Source organism: Phodopus roborovskii, unplaced genomic scaffold (assembly GCF_943737965.1).
Source record: "Phodopus roborovskii unplaced genomic scaffold, PHOROB, whole genome shotgun sequence".
NCBI lineage: Eukaryota > Metazoa > Chordata > Mammalia > Rodentia > Cricetidae > Phodopus > Phodopus roborovskii.
In genome coordinates this window covers 8,165,723-8,178,692 of record NW_026125059.1, presented here as the reverse complement: position 1 = coordinate 8,178,692, position 12,970 = coordinate 8,165,723, and the positions used below count along the sequence as shown (strand labels likewise).

Here is a 12,970-nt window from a genome sequence, read left to right as displayed (position 1 = left end):
GACATTGAAGTCACCTTGCTTGCTAGCTGGCTCATACAATCCCCCCAACTCTGAGCCCGAGTCACCAAAGTCCAGGTGTTTTCGCTATGGCTCCAGAGAGCCCCTGGTCCCTCCCTCCGCCTGGGCGCCTTGGCCTCTGGGAACCCTTTCTCCGCAGCACTCCCCACCCCGACTGGATTTTCCGGAATGATTTCATTGCACTGCCGATTCTGATTGGCTTGCGCTGTCTTGGTGAATCTGACTGGCTTTCTCTAGACTGGTATTCTTTAAGGATTCTAGGTAGCTGAAGTTTGACTTCTAAAATGGAGAGTTCAGAGTGGAACCTAGAAATATCTAAGGTGCTTTAGATGAGCGTGAATATCGAAGATGTCCACATCAGTGCAAATCAGACCCATTTGTGAGCAGCAGCCCTGGGGTGCATGGGGGTTTGTGGGGTGTGGGGTGGGGTGGGCAGCTAAGCGCAGAATGCCCACTTGTTTTGAACAAATCCCCACTGGATGGATCGCACCAGGTAACTGGTATGGGGTGATAGCTGTTGATCCTAAGTGATGATTGCTTTCTCAGTTACAGCTGCTCACCCAGGTGCCACTGATGTAAATGGATTGATTAGACAATGGTTTCCTCCCTCCCTCCCTCCCTCCCTCCCTCCCTCCCTCCCTCCCTCCCTCCCTCCCTCCCTCCCTCCCTCCCTTCCTTTCTAAAAATATTTTTGTGGTTCTGGGGACTGAACTCAAGGCATTAGGGGTGCTAGTCAAGCCCTCTGTCCCTGAGCCTTACACTAGAGCCAGAGAGTGGTCTATTCCACAAAGTCTAAAAATCCCGTGTATTAGGAGTATCTTTGAAAAAAAAAAGATGAACCTTTCCTAGTAAGAAGAAATTACAAATTGAAATTGGCCTTGAGTGTGGCTTACTTGATTCTGTGTCCTGCTTTGTAATACTTAGGGTTTCCAAGAAAAATTAAAGTTTGGAGCCATGGCGCCACCTGGTGACGAAAGGAGGCTTTTCAGGCAAACATGAATTTGGACTTTTGAACACTGTAACTGAACGAATGCTGCAGCAGCCATCTTGTGTCTCACATTACTTACTCATTAATGAACAGGTGTGGTCTGCTTCCCTGGTGCTCTGGTCTAGTGGAGGAGAAAGAGGCTCCCAAGGAAATGGCCAGAAAGTTACTTGCAGGGGTGGGGGTGTTTAAGAAAGAGTCTGCCTTCGAGGATCTGTGCTGCTGAGTAATTGGTAATTCATAAGCAACAGAAATGTACTTCTCAGAGTTGTGGAGAAGAAGTCCAATATCAAGGTGCTAGAAGGTTCTGTGTCTGGAGAGGGATCTGGCCTCTCCATCCAAGATGGTGCCCTGAACCTGGGTCCTGTGTCCTCTTAGCAGCCGGAGAAAAGAAGCCATAGTCCCCCTCAAGCCCCAGTCCTGGAAGCTGTAACCCTTGGGCCAGACTCACATGGGAGAGCTTGTGTCTGGCTGCAGGGTCAGTGGGGACTTTGAAACTGGCCTTTGAGTCCTCTATGTTCTTCCCAGCAACCCCTCCCGCACAGTCCTCGGTAACCCCGGAAAGCCATTGGTTCACTTGTGGTGTCCTTACTTTCTTCTGTCATTGGTTTCCTGTCTGGGGTGAGTAGATGTTTGTCCATGACTCTCCGGGAAAAGTGTTACACAATAATCAGAGAGCAAGTCTGTCCTTGATTCCAAATCTGAGTTAGATCCTGCATGCAGTGGGAAGACATGAGCATTTCAAACCTTGTCAGGACAAAATAACCTACAAAAACATTGGAGCCAAATACAAATTCCCAGGATGTGGACTTGAATGCCCAGGGAATGCAGTTATGATCCTTGGGCGCCCCCTGCAGGGACAGGACCAAATTACTTCCTGCTAGTGAGATTTACCCATTCCTGCCACTCTGACTTAAAGTTGTCCCCCATCCATGCTTCAGTTTTTTTTTTTGGGGGGGGGGAGACACCCACATACATACTACCACAAAATGGCAAACACACTCATTATCCCTGTGTGATACAGTCTAAAGCTGGGAAATGTTTGGACACATTGTAGCGTACGTTTGTTTCCAGTTGGTTTTGTGTTTTCTATGTCTTCTTTCTTGGCTCCCCAGGGGAGTTCCCAAGACAGAGCTGCCTATGTCCCTTATCTTTTTGTGCGTCCTTGCTGTGGCAGTCAGTCCCATTTACACAGATCACCTTTTCTGACACACGGTCCTTATGTAGGTATCTGGCTGTGACCTGTCTCCTATCACTAGGTGGTAAGTTGCACGAGGACGGGGTGTTTTATCCTTTTTGACATGCAGCATCCAACCTGGCATCCTTTTGGTCCAGTCAACACGTTATCAACTACAGAGTCTCCACTAACCACTGCAGCCAGACACTAGCTCCCCCTTCTGAGTGGCTCCAAGGGTTATAGAGCCAAGGACCCTTTCACAGGGGTCACATATTAGTTATCTTGCATAGCAGATGTTTACATTACAATTGATAACACTAGCAAAATTACAGTTATGAAGTAGCAATGAAATAATTTTATGGTTGGGGAACTGTATTAAAGGGTTGCAGCATCAGGAAGGTTGAGAACCCCTGCACTACAAGCAGACCGGTGAGATCCGTCCCTCTCCTCTGTCCCCTTATGCATGCCGTGTGAGGATCGAGGCTTGATGAAGCCACAGGAGGGACTTCCAAGGACGCACAGAGTACCCAGCCCAGTGCCATGCTTTTATTGTGTTGCTGTTCAAACCCGTCCCCATCCCGATCCCACATCACTTGCTTGGCAGATGAGATAATGACCCGAGCTCCGGTGTTCTCAGCTCTTTTGCCCTTCAGAGCTGTTTTCCAGCACAGTGTATTAGCTCTGGGAAGTTAACAGCGGTCCTGGTTGCCGAGGAAGCCTCAGGCCCACCAGGTCCCTGGGAGGACAGGCCTTCTCAGGCTAACATATTTGAACAAGTAGCAGATATACAGCTGCCCTCCCTCCCTTCCTCCCCCCTCCCGCTCTAGATCCTTTTGGGGTCACCTGCCTTTGGCTTCATCCACTCCTGGCTGCCCAGTCCATTTTGGTGTCCTCTGCAGTGGTCAGAGGACACAAGCTAAGGTCAACTTCAAGTGTGGCCCGCCCGCCAGTGCCTTCAGCTCCCTCCTCCCCCCCGCCTCCTGCATTGTTTAGTTTATTTTAATGTGGGCTCTGGGGATCGAACTCAGATCATCATGCTTGAGTGGAAATACTTTACTGAAGGAGACGGAGCAACGCTCGCCGCTCCTTTTTTAAGTCGACTTGCTGAATAAATGGGAAAGGAATTTCTCATTCCTTCGGTTCGCCCTGCTGGTGCCCAGCGCTCCCCCTGCTGCCCATGGCCGGAATGTCGGGCGGGACAACTGGCAGTACTTGGTGTTTATGCCCTCCGAGAGTAAAGCTGCATGTCCCTTTAATTGGAACGTACCAAGTCTCTCCAGGTTAGAGTTTCTTCCAGAGTCCTCGTCTTCGTAATTCACGGCCAGATTCCTCGCTGGAAGCAGTGTGAAGAGGCACTGCTGTGTTCTAGCGAGGGTTTGGGTCAGCAGGGCCCGGGAGGGACCTCGGGGGGTGGCGCGCACCAGGATGGTCCACCCCTGCGCCCCGTGGTGCAGTCCAAGATGGCGGCCACCATGAAGAAGGCGGTGAGTGCGGCGGGGCCGGGGTCCGAGGCGGCGTGGGCGCGGCGGCCGGGGTCGGAGGAGATGCGGGGCGGCGGCTTTGAGGAGGCGCGGGGGGCTGGCGGCCGGGGGGCTGGGGAGGTGAGGTATCCGAGGCGCCGGGGCCGCGGGGTGCGCAGTGCCGGGCCCGCGCTGGGTGCACGGTGCGGTCCCCGTCGCTAGCCTGCTCGGGCTCGCGCATCTCCTCGGGGACCGGGTTGGTCTCTGCATCCCCGCATGCTGATGCCGCAGCCTCTGTGCTCGCTCGATGCACCTGTACCCTTCGGGCTAGAAGTAGTGTTTACTGACGGTGGAGGGGTCGGCCCCGGGAGCGTGTGCTTATTACCCAGGCGTTCCCCAGCGACCCGGGAAGGACTCGGGTCCCCCACTCCTCCCCGCACTTGACAGCTGTGGCCATCCCTTGGTGACTCATCTGGCAAGATGCTGGGTCAGGTGATCTGGTCTGTTCCCGTCTCAGCACCTTTATTATTTTATCTTACAACGACACCCGATAACTTGTGCACCGGGCGCGGTGTGGTGTTTTATCGCACTTTTAAAAGACACGGTCTTGTGTGTGTGTGTATCTGTGTGTCTGTGTGTGTGCTCCACACTGGCCCGCAGCTCCATATGATTCTGAATGTCTGATCCTCCTTTGCCTGCACCAGGAGCTGGAATTACAGGTGTTTGCCACTACATTTGGCTTTTGGTGTGCCCGTGGGGGTGGGGTTGAATCCAGGTGAACCCAGGGCCTCATTCATGATACACAGCTAATCTACATGGATATCCAACCCTCTTGGTCTCAGTTTGAGCCAGTAAATCGAGCTCAACTTCTATCTGGGCATTATAACCCAAAAAGTGTTTTCAGATGTACAGTCTAAGTAGAAAGAAGAAAATTGCAGGAGGGGGGAAAAAAATAACAGCTGAAAGCCATTGGGTTTTTGTGTTATTTATTTTGTTGGGTGATTCTGTTTTTATTCTTAGTTGATGAGGAAACTGGGGCCCAAAAGAATGGCTGGGATTTAACTAGCTTTCTCACTCCAGGGTGTCTCTCTCTCTCTCTCTCTCTCTCTCTCTCTCTCTCTCTCTGTGTGTGTGTGTGTGTGTGTGTGTGTGTGTGTGTGTGTGTGTGTGCGCCTGCGTGTCCTTTTAGAATGTCTTTTGTGTTCTTGCTATCCAGTGTCACATAGTCTGCACATCTGCTCAGGGAAGGATGATGGTCAACCTTTGCAGTTTATTCAGGAGTGGGTGATTGCTGAGACTGCATTTGGATGAGTTGCTCACCCTGCTGGTCTGTTAACCACAGATTGTTATGTAGTAGCAAATTAAGGTCCATATCCATGGCGATTTGGCCAAGTAGGAAACAGATTTGTTTTGCCTCTTTTGTTAGGTTGAGCCCTCAGATGTTAGCCCTACTGTTTACTTACATGATAAACAATGAGGTTTGTCCTTGTTTTTTTTTTTTTTTTTTTTTTTTTTGTTTTTTTGTTTTTTTGGTATTTTTGTTTTGTTTTTAGACAAGGACTCACTGTGTAGCTTTTGCTGGTCTGGAACAGAGATCCAACTGCCTGCTGAAATTTGTGAGAACTTTATTTTTTTCTGGACACCCAGCTTACCAGTACCTAAACTCGGTATGGAGTATGGTTTGCTTCCTCCTATAACCCCGTAAGATGTTACCAGAAAAGGGTGTAGTCAGGGTTTAGTGCATTTTACTTTTCTCTTGAATTGATGGCAAGTCATGTGTCTTATACCTTGCAGAGTTCCCTTAAACCTATAATGGTTCTTTTCGACATTCCTGCCTTCCTTCTCATCTTTCTGACAGGGTCTCACATGGCTCAGGCTGGTCTTAAATTCAATGTGCAGCTGAGGATGAACGTGGACTCCCCTCCTGCCTTCACCTCCTCACTGCTGGGCTGCAGGTTTGTCCCACCACACCTGGTTTTATCAGGGCTTCACATATGCCGGGCAAGCACTCCACCAACTGAGCTAGCCTCCTATTGAACGTCAGAAGCAATATCGAGCAGACAAAGTACTTAGCTATCATTTGTTGAAGGCTGATTGCACACCTAGGCCCTGTGGTTGGTACACGTTTTACCAACCCTGCAGAGGTAGAAATACCTTCTTCATTTCACAGATGACAGCCCAGGGGTGGCTCCAGGGAACTGAGCAAATTACCTGAAGTTCCGCATGCGTGCTTTGGAGCCTGTCCTGCCTTTCTTTCACTGCTGTCTGCAGGGCTAGAAAATAACCGCTCTCAGTAGAAAATAACCGCACTCAGTAGTTGGCTGTATCTGGCTTGACTAAGACAGGAGCTGCTAGCCCTCTGGACTTGTAGGTCTCTTTGAAAAGCTGATGAATGCTACTAAGACTCTTCCAGAGAATGCACGTGCTGGATGCCGGGCATGTTCACGTTACAGTTCTTGGTCCCAGGATAGCTATGAATGTGGCCCAACACATCTGTAGGTGACATCATGCCACAATGTTAAAAGGTTGGACACCCCTGCAATGCCTACCAATTTTGCATATGATTTGGGGGACTAAATCAACTCCTTGATGTCCTTGCACCCCAGTTAAAAGTTCCTGTCTTCCAGCCCAAATGCAGCTCCGGGGATGTAGAAGTGGGTGGGAGTATAGCTGTGTGGCAGATGCTCGCCCAGCGTGTGAAGGGCCCTTGGCAACCCTAGCACCCTAGCACCCTAAAAAGGAAAAAGATGTGCTGTAGGAGCATCTGCCTTTAGGGATCGCAGGTACCAGTCTCTTAGCTGAGCCTGGGGGCCACCCCCTGGCTCAGAGTGAAGTAGCTCCATGCCTTTAACTCACTGACAGTGTCCTTAACCCTGGGAGAAAAACCACTTCAAGGAACTGTGTCCCCAGGGTGCCACACGCCTGCTTGTGGCCACTGTTTGGCAGTGCTACTCCAAGAAATGCCTGCTTTGGAAAGACAGAAAATAGCCAACCCCCAGGCCTCTTTGGCATCCAAATATTTCTGGGTATGATCTGACATAATTTAGATTTGAACTCAGAAACCCTTCACCACGGTTGCTTGTCAAACAGGTCCTGTAAGACCAGTGGTTCTCACCCTTCCTAATGCGACCCTTTAATACAGTTCCTCCTGTTGTGCTGACCCCAGCCATAAAATTATTTTCATTGCTACTTCATAATTGTAACTTTGCTGCTCTTATCAATTATAATGTAAATGTCTGTGTAAAAAGATTGCTCAACCCAAGGGGCTGTGACACCCATGCTGAGAACCCTTGCATTAGAGCCTTTCTCCTGAATTGCCTTTAAGGTCCTCATGGGGACAGAGTTATCTGTAAATGCATTCTAGGATTTGAAGGAGCAAAACACTGTAAACTGCCAAGGTAAGAAAGCCGCAAGTCTTCAGGGCTCTGTCTAGGAGTTCGATGATTCTATAGGTGAAGCGACCAGGACGCCAGTCTCTCCGCCCCGTGTCTGTTCAGTGTCCAGGGCTCCTCATGTTGATAGAGACCACAGGCTGAACCGCCATGCTGTGCACACATGGTGGGAAGGGCTCTTGGAGCACACATTCTGAAGACAGACTCAGTGCATGCAGAGTTGCCCCTTGGGATGGGAACCTGATGACGGAGAGGCCTAAGTTCCGATACTGTCTCTGTCCGACCACTGTGCTGTGTCTTGAGACTGCAGGCTGCCTTTCAACCTCTGGAGAAGTTTGTGTGTACACACCTCACGCCATAGCTTACAAGAAAGCAGTGGAGTGTGGGCGTTATGACTTGCTTCTGCTGCTGGTGGAAGAGCCAGCCATTCTTACCCTGCATTTATTATCCAGTCTGCAGTATTATCTGTACATGTGAATTTATATGTGTATCCAGTCTGCAGTGTTGTCTGTACATGTGTGCATATATATATATATATATGCACACATGCATACATATGTATACGTGTAGCTCTTCAGTGAGAGCCTTTTCTTTGTAAAGGACTTGAATTTTGTTTGTTTGTGTGTGTGTGTGTGTGCATGTGGGCAGACGAGGGCCTCACATTCCCCCGGCGGGAGCTGGCTGGCTTTACAGGCAGTTGTGAGCCGCCTGGTGTAGCCACTGAGAACATAGCTTGGGTCCTTTGGAAGCAGCAAGCCTCCTGACCATGGGCCATCTCTCCAGCATCATCAGCTTTTTGAGACAAGGGTTCTTTATGTATCCAAAGCTAGCTTCAAACTTGTGATCCTCCTGCTTCAGTTTTAAGTGGTAAGATGGGCAGCATGTCCAGCTAGTAGGACCTGTCTTTACATATACGTAGCTTTACTCTTTTTAGACCGTTGTCAAGTACACTTGTTCTTATTTTTATAAATAAAGGAAGGGTTGGTGTTTAATTTCTTTTCTAATATATTAAAGCCCCTTTACGGTTCTGCCCCATCTTCTAACTGAATAGGAGCTCATGTACCTGCATACACATGGGCATGCATATGTACACCTGACTCTGGGGACAGCTTGCTTGCATTAAAATCAAGGTCTGTCCATTTACTGGCCGTGTGGTTGGCCCAAGTTATCTAAACTGAGGTCCCTGATCATCTATGAAACAGTGATATCTGTGATGCCCTTTTGAGATGAGAGGTTAGCAGAGTTCTCCGCATACGGTAGGAGCTCAGGTGCCATTATCTGTTGTTATTTTATAGATTCTGTGTCATCTAGACACTCGGCTAGGTCTGCCACGTCAGGTGTTAAATACAAAACCAATCTCCATCACCTTGTAGTGGGTCCTCTCACTACATTAGAGTAAACACCAAGTCTCACTGTATGAATTAGGGCCATTGGAATGCATGGCGACGCTCTTGCAGTGAATCAGCCATTGGAATGCATGGCGACGCTCTTGCAGTGAATCAGATGGAAAGCTAGGCAGGTGGTGTGCTCCTGCTCAGCACACCATGCCCACACTCGTTTGTACCCAGAAACAGTCTTCGAGAGCCACTCAGGGTGTTTGCTTCCTGGTGAAACAGTGTCCCAGTTGGGGGAAATTCTGCCTTTTGGGCAAGTTGGCTTTTCTTTTTATTGTCAATACTAGGACTTTTATTAATTACTGTTTTACATTTGGAGCTTGTTTACAAGTGGTCCTATAGAATGATGGGGTAGAGTCACAGACAACTCGTAAGCAGGACACATTGTGATTCTTACAGCCTTGTGCCCCTCTGCTGTCTCAGGACGGGTGGTGCGCTTGGCTGTTGCCCTGCTGTGTAAGATACCCGCCTGTAACTTCCCGATTGAAATTCTACAGCAAGCTAAACCTCTTTTCCAGGCTGCAGAAGATGTCAATGTTACTTTCGAAGACCAACAAAAGATAAACAAGTTTGCTCGAAACACGAGTCGGATCACGGAGCTGAGGGAGGAGATAGAAGTGAAGAAGGTACCGAATACACCTCTGTTCTAGAAGTTTGTACTGTATCCCTTAAAATGGAACCGTGTTCAGCAACTGTTAGCTTCCTCATGGCTGCTTGTCCCTGGTGACACTGTCTGTCTGGTCAGTTAACACAAAGTCTGATTTTGTTTGTTTTGAGGTAGGGTCCTGCCTTGTAAAACTGTCCATGTAGCCGAGGCTGTCCTCCAAGTCACCGCCTGCCTCAGCCTCCTTATGTGCCTGCAGGCCCAGCTCACAAGGTCGTTTGTGCCCCTGAGAGGGGTGGGGCAACAGAGTGAGTGACGGTTTTGAGTGTGCCTCGGTTTCCCCAGTGCAGTTCTGTGCCGTGCCCGAGGATTTTCCTGGGGACAAAACTGCATGTGTGTTTAGCGGTCCTGGGCCTCACAGACGTGGTGACACGAGCTGCTGCTGCTGCATGGCCTTTCACTCTGAGGCCTGTGCTTGGCTTTTTGTCTGGTTCTCTCAGTACCCCAGTTGAAGTGCACGCATCAGATTTAACTGTTCATGCTATCTACCCTCCTGGGCAAGCAAGGCTGAGAGGGAAGGTGTGTTTTCTAGGCTTTGGTCTTTGTTTCTGTGGATTGACAGGATTTGCAGCATGGGGGATTGTTAAGTAGAAGTGAGTGGCCATGGACACCTGCTGACCACCACAGAGAAAGGAGTGTCTTGATACTTCCAGAGCTACCCAGAGGATGCTGAGCTAGAGCTACCCATAGGATGCTGAGCTGGCTCCTAGTAAGCCCATGGTCACATGTCCACGTCTGACAGCAATGCTGAGCACTGGTCCCTCAGAGAGCCCATATCCCTGCATTAGAGTCACACTGTCAGGAAACCATGGCTGTATTTTCATGGCTCTTCTCTTCCTGACAGAAACACCTTCAGAATTTAGAAGATGCTTGTGACGACATTATGCTGGCAGATGACGACTCCTTCATGATCCCGTACCAGATCGGAGATGTTTTCATTAGCCACTCTCAAGAAGAAACCCAGGAGATGTTGGAAGAAGCAAAGGTGTGTGTGAGTCTGGCCTGGGAGACGAAATCTAACCCTCGGATTGGGAAGCAGGTCCTTATACAAATGCATAATTGCAGGTGGGGGAGACCATGGTGCCAGCTAACATATAAGGGGTTGGCGCAGCGTCCCAGGCTCTGAGCTTTGCCAGCGTGGTTTTATTAATCCACACAGCACAATTTAGAGTGAGGGGACAAAGGTTCCTGGACTTAGCGAAGTGGCACTTGACTGTGGGCTTCCGGCCCCCAGAACTTTGTTTCCAGCTGCAAACACTGAGTATGCACTAAGAATTATAAAGTAGAAAGGGAACCCTTGGGAGCCCCACCATCAGTGGTGAACCCGCTTTTCTGTTAGTCCCCTTCCCCCCTCTTCTTCCCAACCCTCTGCTCCACATGTGCAACAGTTAACATTTTGAGGGAACATTTTCTGTATTGGATGCTGGTTTATTCAGCACGCTGATCTGGGACCACATCGGCCTGTAACATCACCGTCTTCTGACATGTTTGAGGCCATCTTAATACTGTGTTGATGGGTATTGGTTTGCTTACTGTGCCTTTAGTAGGATTAGTTTGTGTCTGATATTTTGCTGTAGTGATGTTCCGGTGAGTGATCTTATGCATACGTAAGTGGTTGTTCACATTTAGAAGCTTGTTCTGAGGAGATAAGGAGAAGTGTGATTCCGGGCTTGAAGCTGGCAGCTTTGGCAGTGCCCCGTGAGAGGGCGTGTGAAATTCCCTCCACAAGGCTTCCAGCCACCTGGTGTGTGAGAAGCTGGTGACAGTTGCCTCTGACATTGTTGCCTTATTAGCGTGAATGTTACTTAAAATGATAGCCCCTGCTTCAGATTTCTAAGACAAAACGCCCCATGGCTGGAGTGTGTATCCAATAAACCTTGAGAAGGGGTTGGAGAGATGCTGGGTTCAAGTCTTAGGGACTGAGACTGTAGCCATGGCACCACGATGAACTGGGATCGACTGGAGTTAAATGTTTGCAATGCAGGCTTCGGGCTTTGATCTAAGTATTGCAGTCAGTTTGCTCCTGACCAGCTTAGAGTTCTTTACCTAAAATTCCTGCCGAATATAATCCCAGACCACGTGTTCTTAAGTCATCCAGCTGCAGCCAATTAATTTAAATCGTTTTTTTTTCCCCCCAGAAAAATTTGCAAGAAGAGATCGATGCCCTAGAGTCCAGAGTGGCATCCATCCAGCGGGTTTTAGCCGACCTGAAAGTGCAGTTATATGCAAAATTTGGCAGCAACATAAACCTTGAGGCGGATGAGAGCTGAACGTTTTATAATACTTTTTTTTTTAACCTTGTTTAATAAACTTGAATATTGTCTTAAATGATAATTCCCCTTCTTCAAATGAAACGAAAGGAAAACTTTCTTTTTAAAAAATTTTCATTTAATTAATGGAAATTTGCCTATTTTCACATGTCTTGCTTATTTATTTTATATTTTTAAAAGAAGACAGTATTCATGTATGTATTTTGCATAATGATTTTATCAACTTTAGGGGCTTTATGTCATGTTATTAAAACCAGTTAAACGGTCTTTGTTTCTACGTTATCATTTTAAAGTTCTTGTAATTTCCATTCTTAAGAAACCTGACGAAGCTAAGCTAAAGAGAGTGGTGGCCTCAGAGCCAGATCCCACCCAGCTGAGCTAGGCTTCCACCTTGTGGAAAGGAATTAAAGAAAAGCTTAGAGCCGGTGATGGCACACACCTTTAATCCCAGCACTGGGGAGAAGAGGCAGGTGGATCACTGTGTGTTCAAGGCCAGCCTGGTCTATGAGCAAGGCTGCACAAGAAACCCTGTCTCAAAGAGAGAGAGAGAGAGAGAGAGAGAGAGAGAGAGAGAGAGAGAACTGGATCAGTCCGTGGGTATGCATGTGCCTGTCAAGTCTGATGAGCTGAGTTTGATCTCTGGGACCCTGGTGGAAGGAAAGGGCCAGCTCCCCTGAGTTTTCTTCTGACCTCCACATGCTCCCCCTCACCTGCAACGTAGGGAAGTAGCTGCTGATGTTTCAGGCAAGGAGGAGGGTCTTTGTTTTTTAAAGATTTGTTTATTTTTGTTCATGCATGTGTGAGTCTGAGTGTGCTATGTGTGTACAGTCCCCATGGGGCCAAGGGTTTAAGATCCTGTGGATCTGGAGGCATGAGCAGTTGTGGTCAGCCACAGGATGTAGATGCTGGGGACTGAACCCAGGTCTTCTGCAAGAGCCTCTTTCCAAGAAGATTTTATGTATTTTGAGGTAGGATTTCACCATGTAGTCCCGGTTAGCCTGGAGCTCCTCCTGGAGACTAGGCTGGCCTTGCTCTCACAGAGACCCACCTGCCTGTGCCTCCTGATTAAAAGCATGTGACACCAGACCTGGCCTTTTCCTCTTCCTTATCATGGCCTGTTGCTATGTCCATGAATTCAGTGGCTGATGGTGAAGCCCAACAGTGATGCTCGGCCTACACCTGCCTGCATTTCTTCCTTCCCAGCTAACACATGCTAACTCATGTAGGGATATGTATAACCTACATGTCGTAGGCCTGTGTAACATATGTATCTTATCTGTTACGGATATTGGTAATATCCAGACCGATGATCATGTCAATTTTCATACAAACAGAAAAATAAGATGTCTTAGAGATTGAGCTCTGTAGAAAGAATTGCTTACTTGTTTTTAAGCATTTGTGTGTGGGTGTGTGTGGAAGTCAGAGACAACGTTCGGGGATTATCCCGTTCCACATGTAGGTTCAGAGGATTGAACTCAGGTTGTCTGGCTTGGCTGCAAGCACCTTTACCTGCTGAGCCATCTGCTGCTCCCAAAATGTTTATGCTTTTAATTAAAGTTAGCTTTAGGTTTGTAGTCTTTGTGAGTAAACACTCATGTTGACAAAGATGT

The 12,970-nt window shown here is 48.4% G+C and overlaps 1 protein-coding gene across 1 annotated transcript; it reads left to right on the top strand.

Annotated features, from left to right (window-relative positions):
* The first annotated feature begins 3,539 nt into the window (after window positions 1-3,539).
* Pfdn4 (prefoldin subunit 4) lies at window positions 3,540-11,627 on the top strand. The gene is made up of 4 exons (XM_051185607.1): window positions 3,540-3,664; window positions 8,945-9,052; window positions 9,935-10,075; window positions 11,229-11,627. Exons 1-4 carry the CDS (start codon window positions 3,641-3,643, stop codon window positions 11,358-11,360), a joined length of 405 nt encoding a protein of 134 aa, XP_051041564.1. The 5' UTR covers window positions 3,540-3,640; the 3' UTR covers window positions 11,361-11,627.
* The last annotated feature ends 1,343 nt before the right edge of the window (window positions 11,628-12,970 follow it).

Coding starts and splice junctions, on each gene's coding strand:
- Pfdn4 (XM_051185607.1), top strand. CDS start 3,641: ATGGCGGCCACCATGAAGAAGGCG. Junction 9,053..9,934: donor AGGAGATAGAAGTGAAGAAG/GTACCGAATACA, acceptor TCTTCCTGACAG/AAACACCTTCAGAATTTAGA. Junction 10,076..11,228: donor AGATGTTGGAAGAAGCAAAG/GTGTGTGTGAGT, acceptor TTTTCCCCCCAG/AAAAATTTGCAAGAAGAGAT.